Below are 22618 nucleotides of genomic sequence, written 5' to 3'. Positions count from 1 at the left end.
CAGTCTCGGTCTTTCACGCTTAAAAACAGGGCGATTCGTCTCGCTAGACGGTGTATTGTCTTATCTCTGACATGTTAAAACCACAAGGCTCCACACGAACACATACACTGGATGTAGTAATGAAGCGCGCTGTGAACCGCGGTTTATGTTAGCCCTGTGTGATGAGTGTCTGGCGGGGCACGCTGCCCTGGGAGCCGGGCAGCCCTACCGACCCGGCCGGTTCGGGTGAGGTCAGCCTGGCCCCAGAGCAGCCGGCAGCGTCCCGGTCCCGTGAGATGAGTATGAGGGGCCCCGCGGGCTCGGTGAGGCCCGATGCTGAACGGCGCATGAGTTAATGAGTTGTCGTGGACTGTGCGAGCACATAGTGCCAGAGAGACTAATGACCTCGACGGCAGCGCCCCCAGCAGTCCGCCAGGGCGCCTAGAAGTCCGCCGGGGTGTCCTTTACAGTTCGCCCTGACGTTTTAGACAGTCAGGCATCCCTCTTAGTTCTAAGGAACGGCTTCTGCAGCCTAAACGATGCATATTTCTCCAACCAGGCGCCATTTAGTTTGTTGCCTGGGTAATGCTATCCACCAGATGGCTGTACCATCTCCAGCTACTACCGCTTACCACGATCGTATGGGCCAGAGTCCTCCGCTGTTCCAGCGTTACGCTACACTGAATCTCTCTCCCTGTGACATTACGCCATCTCTCGCTTGTCATACTGCATCGACTCCTGACTCGCTGTCATCTGCCGTGGTCTGTGAAGTCACTCCCGTCTCACTGCTCCTCAGTAGCCTCCTCGGCAGCCTCCTGCTCCGCCTCCTTCCTGGCCAGAGACAGCAGACCGTCCAGGAAACGCTTGTAGCGCCGGATGTTGCTGTAGGACGTGAACACGGAAAACCGTCAGCAGCTGTCGGTATCGAAACTCACTCGACGTTTGAACCGATTCTTCCCAGAGATTGGGAAAACATCGCCTACAAGCCGAACCCGGAGGCTTACCTAACTCTTAACTCTCTACCCATTCGTCACATCTGGGCTGAAGTCGTACTTTGTGCTCCACTCGGGTATAGACTATAGATTATTCCCATCCTCCCGTCGCCACTCCCTCTCCGGCTCACCTCCTGGCCACGGGCTTCAGGCGGCACTCGGTGAGCGGGTCGCCGGTGTACTCCTGCGGACAGTAGCAGACCGCCTTGTGGTTCTTGGCGTTGCAGAGCGCGTTTGTACCGCACACGCTGCCGCCCGCCTCGCTGATGCACGGGTTGCGGCAGTGGTAACCGTAGCAGGCCTGGCTGGAGCTGCAGTCGGCGGCAGTCTGAAACAGACGCGGGGGCGTGGCTCTCGGAGGATGTGGGCGTGGCTCTCAGAGGATGTTGTCCAGACGCGGCGGCGTGGATAGTTTACGATTCAGAACTTATCGGGATGTATTGGCGACCGTGTGCAATTTGAAAAGCGGTGGGCGCTCGGATGAAGAGATTGGCCAATGTTGATTAATTCAATTGTAGCGTTACATTCTACTCATTCGTTTTTCCTGTCTTTTTCCTCTCTTACTCACCCTCTCACTACTCTCCTTCTCTCCCTCTGCTTACCTCGCACTCTCCTTCTCTCCCTCCGCTTACCTCGCACTCTCCGCGCTGGCAGAAGGAGAGCGCGTTTCCGAAGTAGCCGCGCGGGCACGTGCAGACGGGCCGCGGCGCTCCCGTGTTGTCCGTGCCCGGGTTACACTCGGCGTTCTGGCCGCACGGGTTTGGCGAACACAGGTCCTCTGCAGGGGAAGACGGGCCACGCCGGGTCAGAGGATGAGTCGGGGACGAGTCTGGTGTCAATCGAACCAGTAGATGACGATGCATGAGAACTCAAGGGCTACTACATGCTTAAATCAAACATGTCAGACTGTGCTGGACGTACAGACTTGGCACATCTGCCCAACCGTCCAACTGCCCCGTTCGATCAGCCCGTCTCTGAGTCCCCTATCTGAGCTCCCGCTCCACCCCCTGCCGCACGGTGAGCCCCACCCCTGAGTAGTCGTCCCGATCGGGTCCAGCCCGGTATTGCCATCCCGTTCCACTCACTGGGCTGTGCCGGCCGGCAGCTGTCGAACGGGTGACCCTCGTAACCCTTGGGGCACGAACAGATGGCCTTGTGGTTGGTGACCTTACACTCGGCGCCGACCCCGCAGGCGCCGGCGCACGGGTCGGTGCAGCGCAGCTGGAAGCACGCCTGGTGGGCGGCGCACTCGCTGTGGCTCGTGCACTCGGGGTAGCAGCCGGTCAGGCCGTTTCCACGGTAGTACTGAGGGCAGCTGCACACAGCCCGATGGTTGACCGCCTCACAGCGAGCTCCCTGGCCGCAGGCGCCCTCCGAGCACGCGTTCTGGCACCGGTTCTGAGGGTGGGAGAGCGAAGGAGAGTCAGCGGAGGCGAGGGAATCCTCAGCCGACTGTGAGCAACATCTGTGAGCTCGGCCTGCAAGTGTTCACTGGTTTATCGAGCACTGAATTCTGGTTCAGCCCTCACCTGGACGCAGGTCTGGTGGCCGGCGCACTCGCCGTTGGAGACACACTCTGGCCGGCAGCCGGACAGCGGGTTGCCGATGTAGTTTTGGATGCAGCTGCAAACGGCCCGACCGCCCTCCACCTTACAGTTGGTGTTGGTGCCGCACGGAGACGGCGAACAGGCGGCCTCTGCGGGTCGAACGACGGGGACGGAGGTCAGAGGGAGGTCAGATAGAGGTCAGATAGAGGTCAGGCGGAGGTCAGAGGTCGCTGCTGCTGGGAGGGAGGCATGGCAAGAAGACACGATGCGCTAAGGGGACGCCCGAGCGCCGGGTACACCCAGGTGGTCTCATTGTCGGTGGTTATAAAGCATGCCAGTCGGTGGTCTGCTGTCAGTTCATCAGATCTTTTGATGACTATTTCTGCCCACCTATTCCTTTGCTTCTATGTTATTACCATCTGTCGTCTGTGTCTGTTCGCACCGTTCCTCTTCCTCTACCCGCCCCTGTTTCCGTGGCCCGTGCGTCTCCCACACCTAGTAGAACATAGCACCATCTCCCTCTCTTCCCTCTTGCACGTCCTCACCGGGGTCGTATCGGCAGCTGATGAACGGGTCGCCGATGTGGTTGACGGGGCAGCTGCAGATGGCGCCGTGGTTCTCCACGTTACAGTCGGCTCCGGAGCCGCACACGCCCACCGAGCACGGGTTCTGGCACCGCAGGTCGATACACGCCTGGTGCAGCGGGCACTCCACGTCGTCTGTAGGCACCAACGGTCACGGGTCAGGTCACGAGTTAGTTCAGGATACACGCCTTGTGCAGCGGGCACTCCACACTGCTTTGAGACGAGTCACTTATCTACACATCCTTCCTGGCAGCATCCCCCCAGCGGGTCGCTTTGGTAACCAGCGGACTTACCGGTGCACTCTCCGCGGCGGCAGCCCGTCAGCGGGTTGCCTTGGTAACCGGCCGGGCACGAGCACACCGCTCGTCCGTTGACAGCATCACACTCGGCGTTGGGGCCGCACACAGTGCCCGAACAGGGGTCGCTGGGCGGTGCCGGCGGGCTCACTGAAATGGGTCAGGTCAGGTCACATACACTTCACCACGTATTGAACACCGAACACGTAAAACACCGAACTGGTATTTTATAGATCTGAAGTCAAGAGAAAGGCCAGGCGCAAGTAGCTACACGTTTACACTGCGTATTTCCCAAGGACCTTAGGTCACATGACGTCACATCATGCAGGAAGAAATGATAGCACCTTTGTTCAACAATGAAAAGGAAACTCATTTTGGCCGTCACAAAATAAAGCTAATTCGCGGACGGCATGAACCGCATAAATATTCCGTTTCACCTTGCACCCCAATTAACTTCGTCCTTGTGACTCGATTGTCCACCCCGGTCCTGAGTGGCCAGTTTCCTGGTGTCGCGACCGGTCCGTTCTTTACGACCGCAAGGTCCTTGCGCCGTCCGATGACGCACCACTTGCAGACACCATATGTGCCATCGGTATCCGTATCAGTATGCGTGCACGGGCGTCTCAAGGTCGGCTCCATCCGGCGGCCTTGTGGAATGACAACGCTGGCGCGCAGATTTGCAGTGACCCAATGGCTACTGTCCGTGATGTGCGCGTCACGCGCGGATGTTAAAACCGTTCCTTTATATGCATCGCTTCCCGCCGCTTTATCGGCGCTAACTGACACTGAATAGGGAATAGACTAGCACCATCTCGTCCTGACGAGCATATTCAGTGACAGTAGATATTGGCGCGTCTCGTGACGGCATCAAGATAAGGCCGCAAGCTCGGCAACTTGCGGTTCTCAGGTAGTTAGTGGATGACAGGCGGATGTCTAGGTATTGTCTAAGAAAATCTGGCAGCCAAAGTTCGCTATGTAAAACTCCTGAGGAGATTTTGATCCCCTTTTGGGTTCCGCTGACTGAGACTAACTCCTCTATCAGCCACTGCCTCTCAGTTCCTCTGGTCCTACGACCCCGGTTGGAGAAGACCCTGGCCTGGTTAGTCCCATAGACTCACCGATGGCGTTCCGGGTGCGGTAGACGGTGTTACTGTGAGAGCCGCGGTAAATTGGGCCACTGGCACGAGCTGGGGAGAGACAGAGGGCAATGGGGTCAGTGCACCACCGTAATGACAACACGGCGGGTCAGTTGCTCAGCTGTCAGCGCATGACCTAAGGTTAGAATGACGGATTATAGCGTCAGAGTAGGGAAGAGGCTTGGACAGGGGGTAAAATAAGATCAGAACACCAGAACACAAACTGAGATCTGGATGACCTTAGGTATACGACCGTTGCAACGCGTTGGTTTGATTCATTAGAGATAAATAACAAAATTCCGCACTGCCTGATACACACTATTTCGGCACTGACCTGTGATGGAGGCCAGCGAGCAGCGGCTGTAGGGGCTGCCCTCGTAGCCGGGCGGGCAGGTGCACCGGACCGCTCGGTTCACCACGTTGCACTCGGCGTTGATGCCGCACGGGTTGCCGGCCTGGCACGGGTCGACGCACTTCTGGTTGCGGCAGATGAACCGGTAGCCGGGGCACTCGGAGTCGCTGCCGACCGGGAGAGGACGCACTGTCAGATTGGTGCTCTCGAGTCGCAGGCTGAATGCATCAGTCGCCGATGTTTCGAACGACATGTCGACATGCCTTATGCATTTGTCGTGTCGCATATTCACGATCAGTGAATATTTGAATATTCTTTTTGGCCCCAAGTTTTGTCGCAGCGTAGCCACTTCCCATTGCATTGGTTTTATTGTGCTGGAGCGACGCAACTCCCCTTACACGGAGTTTTCTGCGAGTTATCTCTCTGCCGTGCTTGCAAACAGGGGTCGTCGTTTCTCGAGTCATTACCGTGTCCTCTCCCCGCGGTGGCGGTGTCGCGTTTCGTAACTTGACGCGTCCCCGCCGCTCGACTCCGCCTCCGTGCCACATTTGTAGGACATCGCACATCATTTGCATTGAGCGAATAAATTACTGGGCCGCGATCCCGAGCGATCTGCTCACGTCCAAGGTCCCTCCCACGCGGGGCGGGGCGGGCCGGCCGGTCTGCCCTGCACACCTGGGCCGTCCGCCGGCCCTATCTGCCGCGGTGACGGCGGTACAGGGCTGATACCCTGTCCGAGGACCTATTCAGAGGTGATGCCCTATCTGGTGACCTCTCTCTGACCTGCCCCCGAGGGGTCACCGGTCAGCGGGGTCCGGTTCGGGTCGGGCCCCGGTGCCGTGACCGCGGCTCGCGCCCAAGGTCAGCTCTGTTTTCAGGGTCCTCTGTCGGCTCCCGAGTGGGCGAAAGACGAGTGATGGGTACAGGGACGAGGGTGTTGCCCAGCACCGGGTCGATTTGGCAGATGGGGATGGGGTGAGGAGTCCTTACCCGTCCGCCCGTCACGGGCCGGAACTGGGAGGACACGGGGTCGGAGGAGAGGGTGAGAGGGGCGGGAGGTCAGAGGGAGGAGGCCGGAGGTCAGGGGTCTGACCTCGGGTCGGCTGTTCCGCGGGGGAGGACAGTGTCGGAGGGTGATGGGACTGCTGTCAGAACATCTGCTAACTCAGCTCCTTGCCCGGGAGAGAGCTGTGCAGGCGTTACAAAACACCATCACAGGTGTAAAGTTACAACAATAACAGTGCTCCTCAAGTGTGGTGATTTAGCAGAATAGAAGGGGTGAAGGGTTTAGAAACATGGCAGAAGTGTTCCCAGTAAACATGACGACGTCGGCCCGACGTCGGGCCGAGGCTCGGCCCGACATCGGCCCAACGTCGGTTCAACCTCGGCCCGACATCGGCTGCACGTCGGATATGCCCGCATGTTCCGACGTACAGCCGAAGTCCAGCCGACTTCGAGCCGACGTCGGGCCGAGATCGTTTGCCGAGGTTGACGAGATCGTTTGTCGTTGGACCGACGGGGCCGACGTCGGCATGTTTATTGGGACAACGCGCCAAAAATATCAACCGGCGGCGGGATTCGAGCCCCCCAGTCGCCGACGTCGGCATGTTTACTGGGACAACACGCCAAAAGCATCAGCCGGCGTTGGGATTCGAACCCATTGTCATTCGAACGCGAGGTTAGTGCGCTAACCACTACACCACGCAGCCAGCTAACGAAAATGGTTTGTTTTGTTCCGTTATGCCCTTTCGGTCTGACAAGACCATTTCAGAGCCGGAAGGATCATAGGATGGAGACATTGGTCTTCTTGGCGAGCACCCTGAGTCCAGTTCATATAGAGTCCCTGGTCCCATTGCTGTTACGTGACACTTATTGGAAAGGGCGACCCCACAATGGATTCATATAGCCACTCTTACACACCTGCACCACACTGGCGGATCCAGGGTTTCAGCGCGGGGGGGGCATACCAGGTCAAGGAGCCAAACCTAGGGTACCCCAAATCCTGTTTTCTCATCGGATTTAGGCCACTTATTTTTCGTCATAGCCCTGACACGAGTTTTTTTTTCTAAAAAAAAAAACAAATGGTAGGAAACCTGACCCCCATTGGCAGATCCAGGAGGAGGAGGCTTTTGGGACAAATACCCCGGCAGCGCCAGAAATCGACGAAATTGGTGGGGCCGGTGGGGCCCTCAGAATGACTTATGTATAGAGCCGAGCCAGGGCCGCCGGTGTGGAGCCTTAAGAGGTACTGGCGTGGGACCATCAAAGGTATCGGTGTGGGTTCCCCAGAGGCAGTGGTGTGGGGCCCTCAGAGGCACTGGTGCAGGAACCACAAAGGAGCCGGTGTGGGCCCTCTAAGGTGCTGGTGTGAGGCCCTCACATTGACGCCGTTGTGGTGCCTCAGACACTGGTGTGGCGCTAAACCCGCACCATTCACAGATGGCTGTGTGTGGGGCCCTTGGAGTTGTTGCCTGTTGGTGCGAAATGCGAATGCTTAATAACCCAGTTGGACCTCTCAGAGACCGACAAAGGGCCTTCAGAGGCCGGTAACGGGCCGTATAATGCCAACAATGGACCTTCACAGTCCGGCAAGTGAGGGCCGGCAGTATCTTCAGGAGCTTTGTGGAGTCCTTAGAGATCGGCATGGTACTCTCAGACGCCGGTGGGGCCTTCAGAGTCACCGTTGTAGGACCTACAGAGCTACCGGTGGCTGGCTGCCAGAGGCACTGGTGTGGGGCCCCAGAGGCGCCGGTGTGGGACCCTCAGAGTCGCCGATGTGGGGCCTCAGGAGACACTGGTGTCTCAGAGTTGGCGGTGTAGGGCCCTCAGACGTGTCTGTGTGGTGCCCTCACAGTCGCCGGTGAAGACTTTCAAAGGTATCGTTGTGGGAGTCCTCACTCCTCAGAGACACATGCATGGGGCAAGGGGTCTTCAAGAGACCAGCAAGGGCCAGCAGAGGCCTTCAGAAGCCCTGTGGGATCCTGGAGACCGGTGTGGTACTCTCAGGCGTCACTGGGACTTGGGAGCCCTCAGAGTCACCAGCGTGGGGCCCACAGAGTTGCAGGTAGGTAGCCGTCAGATGCGCCTGTGTAAGACCTTCAGAGGCGCCGGTGTGAGGCCCTCAGAGCCGCCGCCGATGTAGGGCCTTAAGAAATATTGGTGTTAGTCCCTCAGATTGGCGGTGTTGGGCCCTCAAAGGCGCCGGTGTGAGACCCTCACAGGCACCGTTATGGGCCCTCAGAGACACTGGTGTGGAGCCGTTCCATGCGGGTATGGGCCAGGACCCTAATTAGAGCTGACGCTTAATAGGTCAGCAAGGTCACTCAGAGGCCAGCACAGGGCCCTCAGAAGCCGGAGTGGGGCCCTTATGGAGATGTGTGATGTGTGGCGACTCAGGAGCCCGTGACTCCGTGAGGTGCTCTCACGAGTCCTGCGGGTCTTATCTCAGTCGAAATAAGGCACGCTTGGACCCTGAGCGGCCAATTGGCAATTCAGGGCCTCTCGGGCCTATAGGGCACTATGCATCTAATGAGGCAGCACGCGCCCCTTGTGCCCCCCCCCCCCCCCCGGTTACGCTGCACTGGCTGCGGCCATACCTACAGGTAAATCATATTCTTACCGTCCCTATTCCCAAGCATAGGCGGCGGCCGATTCCTGGTTTGCGCAATATGAGCGCCATCGTTAGACAATACGGTCAAAAGGGTTGAATTGAAGCGGCATAACTCCCCTGTGGTAAGAACTAAGAAGCAACATATTTTTAGACAAAATAAAGCAATGGCAACTAAATTGAGGTTACTAAAACGACTCTGATCACAAAAGTAGTTACTTGGAAGGCTTTCTAATCCATTTTTATTTAGTTCCTCGTTATAGGCGTAAGAAGTGTAAGTCTGAACGGGGGGGGCATACTTGTATTGAATGCCCTCCCCAGGCTCCTGTCCGGGGGGGCATATGCCCCTAATGCCCCCCCCCTGGATCCGCCAGTGCTGCACCAACGTTTCCCAAAGTGTCCCTTTGATAAGTGGCACTTTGGCAAAGTGACACTTGCCGACTGGCCTTTCTATATGAACTGGGCCCGGCCCCGGTGAGTTGCCGGGGCTGAGCCTGACCAAAGGATAGGCCGAGCAGCCCCCAAGCACTCACCGCACCCGGCTACGGGCGAGCTCGGCTTACGGGCAATCCCAAATGGGATAAAGTTTCCCGTCCAGTCCGGATCAGGGGGTTGCGGCGTGGAGGAAGATTTGAGTTTCCTGAGGATATTTTGAATACAGAAGCTCTTTATGAAACATGAAACATGTATTTTATATTATTTTAACGGTCAAAACAGCGGCCGATGTCGGTCCGACGTCGCCCCGACGTCGGCCCGACGTCGGCTGGACCTCAGCAATTGATCTCGGTCCGACGTCGGCCCGACGTCGGCTGGACCTCGGCTGGACGTCGGAACATGCGGGCATATCCGACATCCAGCCGACGTCGTGCCGAGGTTGGACCGACGTCGGGCCGACGTCGGCATGCCGATGCCGAGTTGCCGACGTCACCCCGACGTCGGCCGACGTCGGGCCGACGTCGGCATGTTTACTGGGTTTGTATTGCAATGGAATGCGGGGAGCTATTTACCAGGAGTGTAGCATCTTGGACTCATGACGCTGTTGTGGGAATAACTGAAGTTACTTGGTACCTATATTATTCATAAAACCGACGACAAATTAAAAATGTGATGAGCCCCATGGAGATCCAGTAGAACCGTGATGATAGTTTGGTCTCCAGCTGCTGACAGCTCGTGTGATTTGCGAAGCTGATGGCGATCGACGATCTTCCCGGTCCGTGGGAGCTGCTAACCGCCCTCCATGGCATCGGCTCCTATCCACCGACCTCGACATAAGGCAGGCGTGGGCGACCGGCCGCAGACGCACCAGCCGCTCCATAAAACATGGAACAGGCCACGCAAGCCTCCAGATACGTGTAATTTGTGTGGTGGCACCCCGGCCATTAGAGCTCATCTTATCTCCCTCAAACGGGCGGAGGCAAAACATAATGGAAAAACAGCCACCGCATCGCCAAAAGAACATGTATTAACCCGCGCGGGGCTGGGGTCTCCAGCCGAACGCGCGGGGCTGGGGGGGGGGGTAAATTTTACCCCCCCTGTTATCTCCCGAACTAATGGTCCGATTTGGAAAATTCAAACGCCAATCGAAAGATCTCATCACGAACAACTAAAAACATGTACTTAATTTTAAGTTTGAGGTCAAGGTCAAGGTCAGGTCAAGGGTACAAATTGCAAGTTCCTACAGTATCGGCCTTGCACCGTAGTTGCCGAAGAATGGAGTCATGGACTGAGACTGATCGCCCAAAATGTGTTCTTAGGCTACCAAGACAATATTCGTTGCATACAATATCATTCAGAGGTCAAGGTCAAGGTCAGGTCAGGTCAGGTCAGGTCACCAAAAACAAAATATAGAAAAGGGCATGTGCGACACATGTTTTATGGGTCATTTTACGCATAGAATTCAATAGGCACACTCAATAAGTGATATGGACCACCTCTGGATGAATTTCAGGTCGAGGTCAGGTCAAGGTCAGGTCAAGTGAGGTCAAATTTTGAAGTTGGTTGCTAAGACCTAAAAAGGTGTCTATCTGATGCAGTTTTTCACGGCGAGTCGAATGGTGCTATTTTTGTTTCCGTACGAGGTCTAGAACTTCCAAAAAAGTCATTTTTCAAAATTTTTGTGTGTCGTGACGTCATACAATTTTGAATAACTCCCACATTTTTGAACCGATTCTTCTAAAACTTGGTATGTAGGTACACATAGACCACTTCTCTGACATATATTCCGCTTTTTCGATACACTCAAAATTTTGGATTTTATAGCTATTTTCCCAAAAAAGTAAGTTTTTTGGAAAAATTTGGGCCAAAATCCAAAATTTTCAAAAAACCGAGATAGCCATTTGATAGACACAGTAGAATTACGTATATCCTTTTTTGTTACGTCTTGATTCCTTTAAAAATGAAGATGTTAGCGGCGTTTGAACTTTTGCCGTTTTTGAGGCGAAAATGGCGAACATGACGTCACTAAAACGTCAATTTCTCAAAAATTTTCCGACGGATATCGCTCAAATTTTCAGGGAACGTGTCAAATTGATGTAAGAAAAGGTACTGAAAGTTTGGCGGCGCTGCGCGCCGCCGTTTTTGAGATATTGCAAAAATTCGCGAGGGGGGGTAAAATTTACCCCCCCAGCCCCGCGCGGGTTAATAGCTGAATAATTGATGGGCTGTGACAAACTGAGTGGCTCTCTGGGGTCTAAAAGATCTCCGAAAATCAGCATCTTCAGTCTATACTGATCATTACGTTAATCAGCGCGCGTAAAATTATGAGGCTTCGACGGTGTTGATCATCGGCTGAGTTTAGGGTGTTTTGATATTGTCCATAATCGGCCTTTAATCAGATACCACACCTAATATGTCCTAATCGAGTTCCATTTCTCCCTCAGAGAGCCTTGCCCGCGTGCGTGAGGTACTCCCCTGCTGCTCCGACTGTCCAATCCATCTCCCGAGGGCTGCTCATCAGGAGCTCTCTGCCCTTTCCAGCTCGGATCTCGCTTATTTCAGGTAAGTTGACCCGTGCTTGGGTCTCCCCGATTTGCTCAGCTTTTCCCTACATACTCTCGTCTCCCTTCCCTTACCTCGCGTTTCCCATTACCATCTCAGCCCCATGCTCTTAACCCGCGAGTTGCTGGGGGGGGGGGGGGGCGTTAAACGCCCCCACTTTTTTCGCCGGGCCATAGCATAAAAACGGCGCGCCGCAGGCGCGCCAAATTTTGGGTACCTGTAGGGAATTGATCGAAGTTTATTGTGACAAGGTTTCAAAAAAATCGGTCGGAAAATTTTTGAGATATCGAGGTTTTAGTGACGTCATGATTTCTGAGTTTTCGACCAAAAACGGCATATGTTCAAAAAATCATATAAAATCACAGAATAGACATACAGACATGCCGTAAACGCCATTAGACTGCCAATACCATGATCAATTAAATGGCTATCTTCGATTATTGATTATCGCTCCGCATTTTCCATAATCTTGAACTGAATCTTGGCAATTTTTCGTGACTACTTCACGACCATGATACATGCATTTCTTAAATTGAACTTTTTGAGCCAAACACGTACACGTATGATAAAATGAATGTCACCATCGTGTTCTACGCCCCAAATTACCTATAAAACATGTGTCACAGGCTGCGAATATCAGTTTTGATTTTCGGGGATATGTGCCTACCCGGTTGACCTGACCTTGACCCTGACCTATGCTTGACTGACCCCTACATGGAGCTGACACTCTTGTAGGCCTTATATGATGGATTGTGCACCGTTTGGACAGAGCTTATGACGAGAGGCGCCCATTGCGAAGTCCTGAAGTCCATGCTACTGAAAGCCCGATTTCAGGTGTTTGACCTGACCTTGACCCGACCTGTGACCTCAAAATTCAACTTTAAAATACTCATCTAAAGCGTCTTGTCGCGCTCTTTCGTTTGCCGCCTCGTGCGTTTCGCTGCGCCTATTGGTTCTCGAGTTATCGGCTGGGGGCGTTTAACGCCCCCCCCCCCCCCCCCAGCAAACGGTGGTTGGCGAAATACCCCAGCAACTGCCGGGTTAAAGGTAGTGTGCCAGCTTTCCTGGACCGTATGGAGTTAATGGCCCAGATAAGGAGAACCGGATTTTTAGAACTTATCCATACCTTCAAAACTCATGGAAACGTCTTAAATTCTTCAAATTTTGAGTACCCCAGTGCGAAATTCGCCCCGACGGGCTGTCGGTCGTACCCCAACCACATTTCACACCACTATGAACAATAAATGCACACACTGAAATCGCTATTACCGATAGGCTCATCCAATCAAGTTTCGATAAACCCGTTCATCATCATCTCCTGCGGTTTCGAACACGCCTGTTAGGTGGTGCGGTAGACCGCGCCCAAAGCCAGGGCCCCGGTAACGTGAGGTAGCCGAGTCGGGGCAGCGTGCGCTGACCCAAGCCGGGGCCGCGCGTCCTCCCGGTGTCATGTGATAGCCCGGGGCTGCCCGCGGGGATGCGGTAGACCGCGCCCAAAGCCGCGGCCCCGGCTTGGGTCGGCGCACGCTGCCCCGACTCGGCTACCTCACGTTGCCGGGGCCCTGGCTTTGGGCGCAGTCTACCGCAGGTGGCTTCTGCTCATACTTTGTGGTGCGGTGGTGGTGCGTCGGCTCTGACTTCGGCCAAGAAAAATGCGTCAGCTGATCATTGTCATTTCTGCCACTTTCATGTGGTGAGATGGGGTCATAACTTTAGAGACGGCTGTTTCATATCAATTATTTTACATAAAATAATATTTCAAACCATAAATTAATGTTCGACAGCCAAATTAAAGAAACAATACCAATACAGGCTTACAGTTTAAATTCGACATTGTGTTGTCTACGATTAGACAGCTGATAACTCATTCCCGTACGTCGTAACTCTATAATGACCTTTGCTTATTGTCACATGTGCGCCGCATTCGCGATTGTTGCCGACGCCTGTTTGCAGTTCAGCCCACTACAGTTGTTATACATATCGAAAAACCGATAAACTTTTAGGCGAAAAAAGCACTATTTCAGGCCCATTTTTGATTTTTTTGCGATATTAGGTAAAAACAGAAGCTTCTTATCCTAGGAAAAATAAACTGGGAAATCATTGGAAGGTGGCACACTACCTTTAAGGCTGAAACAGACTCTTTCCGCGTTCAGGAAATCGCATGCGAGAGCCTATTCAAATACATTATAATCCTTCCCGCATGAGGTGCGTGCGATTGATGCGAGCGTGCTTCCATGTATTTGAATAGGCTCTCGCATGCGATTTCCTGACTGCGGAAAGAGTCTGTTTCAGGCATTAGTCTCCCTTGTCCCTCCCGGCCCCACGCCCGGCGCTCACCTGGTGCACTGCGGTCCGCAGCCGGTGACGGTGTCCGGCTTGGGGAAGTAGCCGGGCAGGCAGCGGCACACGCCCACGCCCCGGTGGTTGATGCTGCACTCGGTGTTGGGGCCGCACGGGGACGGGTGGCACGGGTCGACGCCGCTGCGCGCGTACCCTCCTTGAAGCAACAGACCCAGCTGACTGGGAACTGCGTGCGGCCGGCGGCACACGCACACAGACAGACACTCGCTGGTCAGGGACGGACACACAGACACGGCACGGCGCGGCGCGGCCTCAGGGCGGCGGCCTGGACGGCAGGCGGCGTGCAGAAGACGAACTGAGGCATGCTGAATTTATACAGATCCGGCAATCGGACTGCTGAGAAGTATTTATTTACAGCTGTACGAGTTGCTTTAGGATAAGAGCTACTTTGCAGTGCATTGTTGAAAAAAGTAAGCTGACAGGGGAAACAGCTTTGTTCATAGAGTTGACAGTAGAAATAATAGATAATGTATTGTCGACAAGTGTGCATAACTATGAGATATTAGTTGCAATGGCGCTAGTCATGAAAATATGAAGATAAGCAGTCTTGATTATTGCACAAGTGCTTAGTCCAGAACATTTTATTACCATGTTTGGTAGAAAAGAAAACCAGAAACCTGTCTGAAACGTTAAGCTTTCAGTTGACTCTAATTAGGTTATGTAAACTGAGCGCAGTTACTAGGGTGTGGTGTCCCTTCCTACCGATGTGTTTACCACAATTTCCTTAGAAGCCTCCCACCTCCATCCCACATGCAGACTACAGCCACCCAAACAGACATGCAAGCCACCCGCCCCTGAGAAGCCGTGGCGAAAGACCCGAAGGTAGTCGAGCTCTACCTGTCGCGTATTTAAGCCCGCATTTTTAGTAGCGAGAAACAGAAGCCGTGAATGAACGACACCTCCTAAGCACCGTCTTCCTTGCAATGTGGGCGATTGCTGATAGTAGGCTGTAGCTCAGTCATGCTTTTTTTCGCGCTTACCACCGGAGTAGTTGATGAACGTCTGCGCCGAGACGGCGGCAGCCAGCACCAGTGGTGCCAGGACGAACCGGGATGTCACCATCCTCAGACTCTGACTGAAACACAAACCAGGGTGTCACCATCCTCAGACTCTGACTGAAACACAAACGATAATCCATCCTCAGACTCCGACGGAAACCCATCCGGGATTTTAACATCCTCAGACTCTGACTGAGACATGGACCAGAGGATGTCGCCGTTTCAGCCAACGAATTCGGGATGTCACCATATTCAGACTAACTTGGAACACACTTGGGATGTCACCATCCTCAGACTCTGACCGAAAGTAACCGGGATGTCACCCAAATGTAATGAACAATGCCGTTGCTGTTGCCAGACTATCGTTGACACTGGGCAACGCCTTCTGACGTGAAAAAGCCCTTGCATGAATAAACAGATGTCAGTGGAGACGCCCGGGAGAAATCAACATTTTGATTCAGATTGCAAAGATCAAAGTAGAGACGAGCGACCGACCGATCGCTTACGACAGAAGCCAAACCATTGGAAACTGCACCTAGGCACACAAACGTAACGTATGGAGACTGCAAGGGCGAACACGAGGATAACCGGAGACTGCACGGTTAGAACATAAACATAACCTACTAACTAGGGAGACTGCACTAACGCACACAAACGTAACCCGTGAGGACTGCAGGGGCGAACATGAGGACAGCGTACGGAAACTGCCGCGACGCGCGGATGGAGCCTCATGGCTTCGACACTGGGCTGCATGATAAACGAGTGGTCACTGTCCAGCCTCATGGAGTCACGTCGAAGTGTATTCACAGTAAATTGTGTGTGTGCTATCTAAGCGCTTATCCGACAGCAAAAAAGTTTATTTTTACTGCGACCTAAACTAAAACTACTTCAATTTCAAGAATTGCTTACCTCTGGTCAAAAGTTCGATGAACACACTTTGGATTATGCTCTGATTTCCAAGGCTAAGCAACACCGGTTCCTTATAGTTATAATAAGCCTTTTGTCCGTCCGGACAGTGCGACCAAATCCATCAGTTCCTCCTAGCTTCATCCGGCGACTCTCCTCACTGACCTGTGCCGGCGGCGTGTGACTCGATCCCTCCCCGGTGTCCGTCAGTCACTCTGGTCCGTTCTCCCCTACTGACCTGTGCCGGCTGCGTGCGACTCGATCCCTCCCCGGTGTCTGTCAGTCACTCTGGTCCGTTCTCTCCGCTGGCCGTCCGCTCACTGGTTCGGCACCGTCCGGACCGCGCACCTTACTGCACTCACACCTGTGACGTCACAGTGACGTCAGACAGGGCCACGCACCGGCTCCTCGGGGAACGGGTGGAGCCTGCAGGCCAGCGCAACGGTCAACGGAATTCGGGGAGCCGGTGAGACATCCATTCAAAGACGCATATCTTGACCAGCTGAGTCTTTGGACAAACGTCATGGCTTGCATGCCTCTTTGATCAATCAGGAAGTGTTCACTGCATGGTTCTCAGCACGCGCTCAAACATTCCATTTGTCACCCAACAACTTGGGAATCGAGTCGAGTCTTACGTCACCTTCCTTGGTCGAAAACGTATTTATAAGCTGAGTGGTACGTACAAAGCAGTGCATGCAAAAAGTTCAAATAATCAAACCTTTTCAGTGGTCGTCTTAAGATTGACCTCGCAGAATAACTAGTTACATGAATACCCTTGAAAAAAGACGTATTTGAATACCCTTGAAAATCGAAAACACTGTGAACTTAGGCCCTGTGCATGAGTTGTCTCAGTATAACAATAATCATGTTGTCTTGATGTCTTAAGCGTTTGCTTTTGCCATCCTGCGTGTAATAAAACAATCAGTATGACCATTAGCTTGTTTTCACGTGACCGGCAACTTTTAAAAGTGATGTTAACCCGCGCGCCGTTGAGGTCTGGCAGGTTCCACGTCCTGTTGGGGGGGGGGGGGGGGCAAAGGCCCCCCGTCGTATCTCCGGAACCAATAGCCGGATCAGAAAAATTCAAACGGCATTCGAAAGAGCTGATCGAGGTGGACAAGATAGGATATTGATGACCTTTATATTTGACCTGTGACGTCACAGGGAGGTCAAACAAGGTCAAATCAGTCCAATGTACCTACAATGACGAGAAGTCGGTCAAAAAATGAAATCTAAGTATCCAAAATAAGCCTTGATATTATGTATATAATAAATCTGGCATGTGGATAGTCACCTGTGTGGGTGATGACCTGTGACGTCACAACCGAGGTAAGCCTCGACCAATCAGAAAACACTTTGGCGAATCGTAAGGAAAGGCGTGTTAAATTGTGAACATTCGAAAGACATGTCATATATATGCAACCACAGAAACCTCCTTGACCTTTTTTTTTTGAATTATGACGCCACAGGAAGGTCAAATAAGGTCAATTTGTACCAGTTTACAACGAAAAACAATTATTTTACGTAAAAGTGACTTTACTCACGTAAAGAATAATATTCAGTCAGGAAGAGGTTGATAAGTATCATAAATATTACCTACTCCAGACTGATTTCAAGCACAAATACCGAAAATATTGTGACGTCATAAGAACAGTCGCTACTTTTTTAGTCATTCAAATGGCTATAGGTATCTCTGGCAGTGTTAGAGATATTTTGCAAATTTTTTGCATGTGTGAGGGGTTCTCTGACATATATTCCGGTTTTGGAAAATTTCCCTAAATTTCAAAAATATCCCAAGAAATCTAAATTTTGAGTAGAAAATCCCTCCATCTAGAGTTTTTTATATTTTTGGAAATTTCGAGATAGCCATTTTGTTTGCCATGCTTTTTTATACCTACGGTCCAGTTTTTGAGTCGCTAAGTTGAAACTCTGATTTTCTGCGATTTTTCTCCGTGAACAACTTTTTCGACGAAAAATCACCGAACATGACCTCAGTTTGGCCTCTATAGCTCGTGACCTGAGATGATCTGGGACCTAATTTTTTCAGGAGTTGTGTAAAATAAATGTCCGGAGAGGTACTGAAAGTCGAAATTCGCAGCCGTTTCTGAGTTATCTGCGAAAACCACAGGGGGAGCTCTTTGGGCCCCCTCCCCCCCCAACGGGTCGCGGGTTAATGTTATTCATCCCAACGGCTCTTTTCGAGTACTGATACCGAGGGTCACATCTCATTTTTCGGTACGACCATCTTTGTTGTGGAGAGGGGAATTGAGGGCTTGCTGGGCTGGTCTCATGACTGAGATCATAATTGCGAGATATGTATTAAAGGGCTTAGGCTGGATGCGAGTTCATTGTGCTAGGGCTTATATCACCCTACAATTAGTATGTATACCTCCGTCCATCTTCAATCTGTAATTTGAAAGCTCACTAAACAGAAGAAGATGGTACAGTCTACAAGTGAGTTAATGTTGAGGGAAGGGTTACTACCACGTTTGTCCTTATTTGCATTTTGCATTTTACAACCTATTATCAGTCAGACAGAGTTTCCGTGGAAATGGCTTATAGATACGTTCATTGCGTGACTGCGTTCCTTGGATCTGATGTTCCTTGGATAAATCGCGAGTATTGAGTTCAGCAGTTAGCCGAATTCAGATTTTGTCCTAAGCTGTCAGAATGATTTAACTAAATAAGCTTGTGAAATCAACAAAGTATTCATGTATTATCTTATTGCAAATGACAAAAACATTGTTTTTTATTTTCAAATCCCATTAACCCGCGCACCGACGGGGGTCTGCGCCAACTTCGCACCGACCGGGGGGGGGGGGGGGGGGTGGCGGATGACCGCCCCCCTGAGATCTCGAGAACGAAGCAAGATAGCGACAAGCGGTAAACGGCATCGGACACGCACGGTCAAGATCTACAATTTTTACTAAGGTCGTTTTCAGGTCAGGTCAAAGATGACGTCACAGGGGTCGAAAAATTCAAAATGGCGGCGCTAGATATGGAGAGAGTTTTTCTCGAATAACTTTCGAATTAGTCAAGATAGGAGCAAACTAAGGGCATCATCGTGATCCTCTCGTCAATCCGCATCGAATGATATATATGTTGACCTCGAAAGGTCAAGGTCAAAGGTTGACCTCAGGTCACGTGACCTCGAGGTCATCATGTATATCATTCGATGCGTCTTGACGGGCTGAACACAATGAGACCATCCACGCGGCTGTATCTTGTTCCTGTACGGAGTTATTGGCCAAAAACCTTTGGTGACCTTTGATGACGTCACATGACCTCACAGCTGCCCAACAGCAAAACAGACCTCAAGGTAGTGAAGGTTGATCGTATATGAAGTCATGTATGGTATATGGGGGCATTCCGACCCGTTTTAGTGGTAAAAATAGGGAGTTGATTTTTCCCCCATTGACTTATAATGGGGAGGTCGCGAAATTGACCTGACCTTAGGTCACCGATATCAAAATTCCGAGATATACAAATTGTAGCTACTAATGACCTTATAACATCCTGCGACTTTCAAAGGCCTCCGACATCTACTGTAGCTCTGGCACGGTGACAAAGTTGCAAAAAAGTGACTTGAGGCTGGGTCATTCAAAGTGACCTGGTGACCTGACCTTAAAAGGTAGGAGGTTCAAACTTGCACACCATGTGTAAAATTGATGAGGGAATAGTCGTACCAAATTTCGCGGCGCTACGCGCCGCGGTTTTCCCGCTATTCGCGAAAAACCTCAGGGGGGGGGGGCGGATATCCGCCCCCCCCCCCGTCGGTGCGCGGGTTAAGTGAAAAGTGATCTAGGTACCGTGCGAAACTACATAAGTCAAATTCGAATAAAGAGGGACGATCCTGGGCAACGGAAAACATGAATACCTACTAAAATAGTTATAGTTATAGTTACTACTGCCATCATGATGTATGTATGTATATATGTTCCGACATGCACGGATCTCATCTGTAAATTGATGAAATATTTGTTCTCTCTCGCTCATTGTCTCAAAGTTTAAACGAGTTTTAAAATCGGTGCCGTGGTCATTTCTTCCGTATTTTCTCCATGTCGGTCATGTCAGTTTGTCGCTCACAATCTCTCACGGTTTCTTACCTGCCTCGTCAATCCTCGGCATATGATTATCTGGGATCTGGACGTTTGGTCCAAAGATATTGTGGCGTCATGCCGCAGTTCTGAAGTGTTCTGATTCGCTCAACTCAACACCTTTCATCACGCCATGACAGCTAACGGCTCGGACCATAGCCCGCCCATTCTCGCCTCACGTTCAATCCGACCGTATATCTCTGTTCTAACCCGAGAGTACAGTTTTTCTGACATTTAGGAAGTAGCCATCATTTCTCGGGTCGTGGTTTTTCCCTTCTTCAGGTCACTGTCGTCCCGGCCTCAGGTCAATGCTCTTCGTTCCCCGATCTGCACTCGGTCCTCAGACAGGGGCCGTCCTCCCCAGGTCATTGTCAGTGCCCAGCCGCGGCCCAGTGTCGGCAGGTGGCCCCGTCTGGCTGCCGCCAAGGGCCGGCCGCGTGGGACGCGAGTGGGAGGCGGCCGAAAACAGACCGATATTGGGCGCCGCGGGGAGCCAAGGTCGCACGGTGTCCGACAGGCCGCCCCCGAGCCCCACCGACCCGACCCCTGACCGCCAGATGCGCATGCAGCTAACTCAGAACGTGTTTGGATGCTCGGCGCACTTATTCAATGGTAATTGGTAATTGGCCATTGGCATCTCTCGAATTGCGTCTACATACAAATCGTAGACCGCCCTGGATCCCTCCGTTAAATCATAACGCATAGTCGTATGCTTCAGTTTGAGACCCGAATCACTGCCCGGACGGCCGTATAACTTATAGGTGAGATTTGAAACTGTGTGTTGTATCTGAAAGTGATTTAGATCTCAGGTTCCAAGGGTATACTTTTTTAACGTTAGACGATATACTTTGTGATCCAAAATCAGCTATATTTTTCCTCATCGGCTTCACCCAATTCAACGACTGCAGCCTGCGCTGAATTACAAGTGAATTACTCAGTGCCCACACACTCACGTGTTACGACCGATGCTTCATGCGCTACAAACGCACCACACCACCAGCATGCAAAGCTGATATTGTGCAAACTGCCGCAGTGTGAGCCGTATCCGAACTCCGAACACGGGCTGGAGTGCCGCTCCACGCAATGACGTCTGCTATCGATGACGTCACAAGATTAATCACTTGGAGCGCATTGGGATAATGTGAATCACTGCAAGTCTACTGCGTCACATCGCCCGTTTGGTGTTCTATTCTGGGACCGGCCAGTACGGTGGCAATGTGTCAGTGGTTTCCCTGAACGTGCAACGACAGCGTCATAGCGCTTACCGGCGAGCGACATTCAGTAGCCAGCCGATGTGATGTTGATATGCCATCAGAGTCACGCCAGCGGTCTCGCGCTCCTGATGCAACCAGAGGCATCAGGCATCGGAATTTGTATGACGATGCTATAGGTGCTGCTCGTAGTACATATAGGAAGCTCTCACTTCAGAAAGGGTGATGCAGCAAGTGAGCTGTCCAAAGTATGCGTCATCTATGTTGTTCTTCGGTATAGCCACGCTACTGCGCAAATTTGATGGCTGAGCCTAGTGAACATGGCTTATTTGTTTCAATTTGTTTGTATGATGCATTTGTGATTCATGTGCTCTTCGGGCTGTAGGTAAGTTTTCAGTTTTGTTTCGTGGCGTTAAACGTAATGTTTCTGTTTGTCGCTCGGTTCGAGGGGGAGGGGGACACTCCTGGTCACCTATTAATGGGTGGCGGCGTATTTATAAAGAAATGTGGTATTGCAATTACTGCCATGACTAGGACCTTCGCTAGGTGCCGGGTGCTGCAGTTCGCCTAGATACAGCTACAGCTCCCCTCGCTACAGCTTGAGCTGCGGCTCGGCCCGAGCTGCAGCCCGACGGCAGGCTGATTAGCACACGCTCGCGGCCTGCTGGGAAGGACAGCAGTTGTCGTCTGGGTGGCACGGAGGTGGGGTGACCTCGTGTGGAAGCCGACCGCACCCGCCGCCGCCCGACAGACGACCGACGGACGGACGGACGGACGAACAGTCGACAGGTGTCCTCCCTGTGGAGCGGGCCGCCGCCCTCCGTGGGCCGCCCGGTCACGCTATCGGCCAACGCTCTGTCGACCCCGACCCCCGACAGTCGACACCGACCCCGACCCCTCGCTGAAGCAGACACATACGCCGAGGTAGATGTAGCGACGACTCAGCATGTAGACAGTGGCCGGAATGCCGGATGGTCTTAGCTGCAGCCCATGAGCTGTAAAACCTTGCAGAAGATATCACAAAAAACGAGTGATCGTCTGTACTGGTTGACGGTTTTGTCGAAAACAACACATGTTTGTGAAGCATAACATTTAGCATTTGACATGACAAACGGGACATTTTGCATACGTGATGCGTATTGGCTCAAAATGGCACGCACCCGTAATGGCTCTTTTGATCACTTGTTCAGTATTAAGCAGCTGAGTGCTGCTATGGTGACCGTATAACGTACCGCCTGTTTATAAGAACTAGTTATATCTTGAACGGTCATTGGCGACTTACTTATGCAACATCCAGGAGTTAGCATAGCCAGTAACCACACCTTCAAATAAGTGGTATTCCTCTTTCACTTCAATATTGCTTACAATTTTGAACGTAGGTCATGCCCATTTCACAACGGCAACTTGATTCCCCATGAAGACGACATTGGTCACTTTTTGTTTGCTCAATCGATAAAGAAGTGGGCGAGTAGAGTGATCCAGCATAAATAAGTTATTGCGTGATGTTTTACAACTAGTAATGCTCATAACTTTCAAAGCCCATTTTATTATCAAT

The 22618-nt window shown here is 52.2% G+C and overlaps 1 protein-coding gene and 1 long non-coding RNA gene across 3 annotated transcripts; one reads left to right on the top strand and one right to left on the bottom strand.

Annotated features, from left to right (window-relative positions):
• Window positions 1-34: 34 nt before the first annotated feature.
• LOC122368461 (neurogenic locus notch homolog protein 1-like) lies at window positions 35-16080 on the bottom strand. 2 transcript variants are annotated; one of them, XM_043342412.1, is made up of 12 exons: window positions 15994-16080; window positions 14832-14926; window positions 13828-13987; window positions 4869-5053; window positions 4517-4585; window positions 3396-3548; window positions 3064-3237; window positions 2501-2667; window positions 2057-2369; window positions 1604-1749; window positions 1103-1299; window positions 35-861 (listed from the first exon to the last, which is right to left on the bottom strand). In XM_043342412.1, exons 2-12 carry the CDS (start codon window positions 14911-14913, stop codon window positions 762-764), a joined length of 1746 nt encoding a protein of 581 aa, XP_043198347.1. In that variant the 5' UTR covers window positions 14914-14926; window positions 15994-16080; the 3' UTR covers window positions 35-761. The 2 variants fall into 2 exon arrangements, with proteins under 2 accessions (XP_043198347.1, XP_043198340.1); XM_043342405.1 differs by having other exon boundaries at window positions 13828-14017; window positions 15994-16078.
• Window positions 11379-21148, top strand: LOC122368486. Its single transcript, XR_006254250.1, has 3 exons — window positions 11379-11490; window positions 20571-20613; window positions 20886-21148. It is a non-coding gene; the product is annotated as an uncharacterized LOC122368486 (long non-coding RNA).
• Window positions 21149-22618: the final 1470 nt, after the last annotated feature.

The sequence above is a fragment of the Amphibalanus amphitrite genome, unplaced genomic scaffold (assembly GCF_019059575.1).
Source record: "Amphibalanus amphitrite isolate SeventyFive unplaced genomic scaffold, NRLGWU_Aamphi_draft 000032F_arrow, whole genome shotgun sequence".
NCBI classification, from domain to species: Eukaryota; Metazoa; Arthropoda; class Thecostraca; order Balanomorpha; family Balanidae; genus Amphibalanus; species Amphibalanus amphitrite.
The sequence above is the reverse complement of the archived record's forward strand: the minus strand, read 5'-3'. Positions and strand labels throughout refer to the sequence as shown.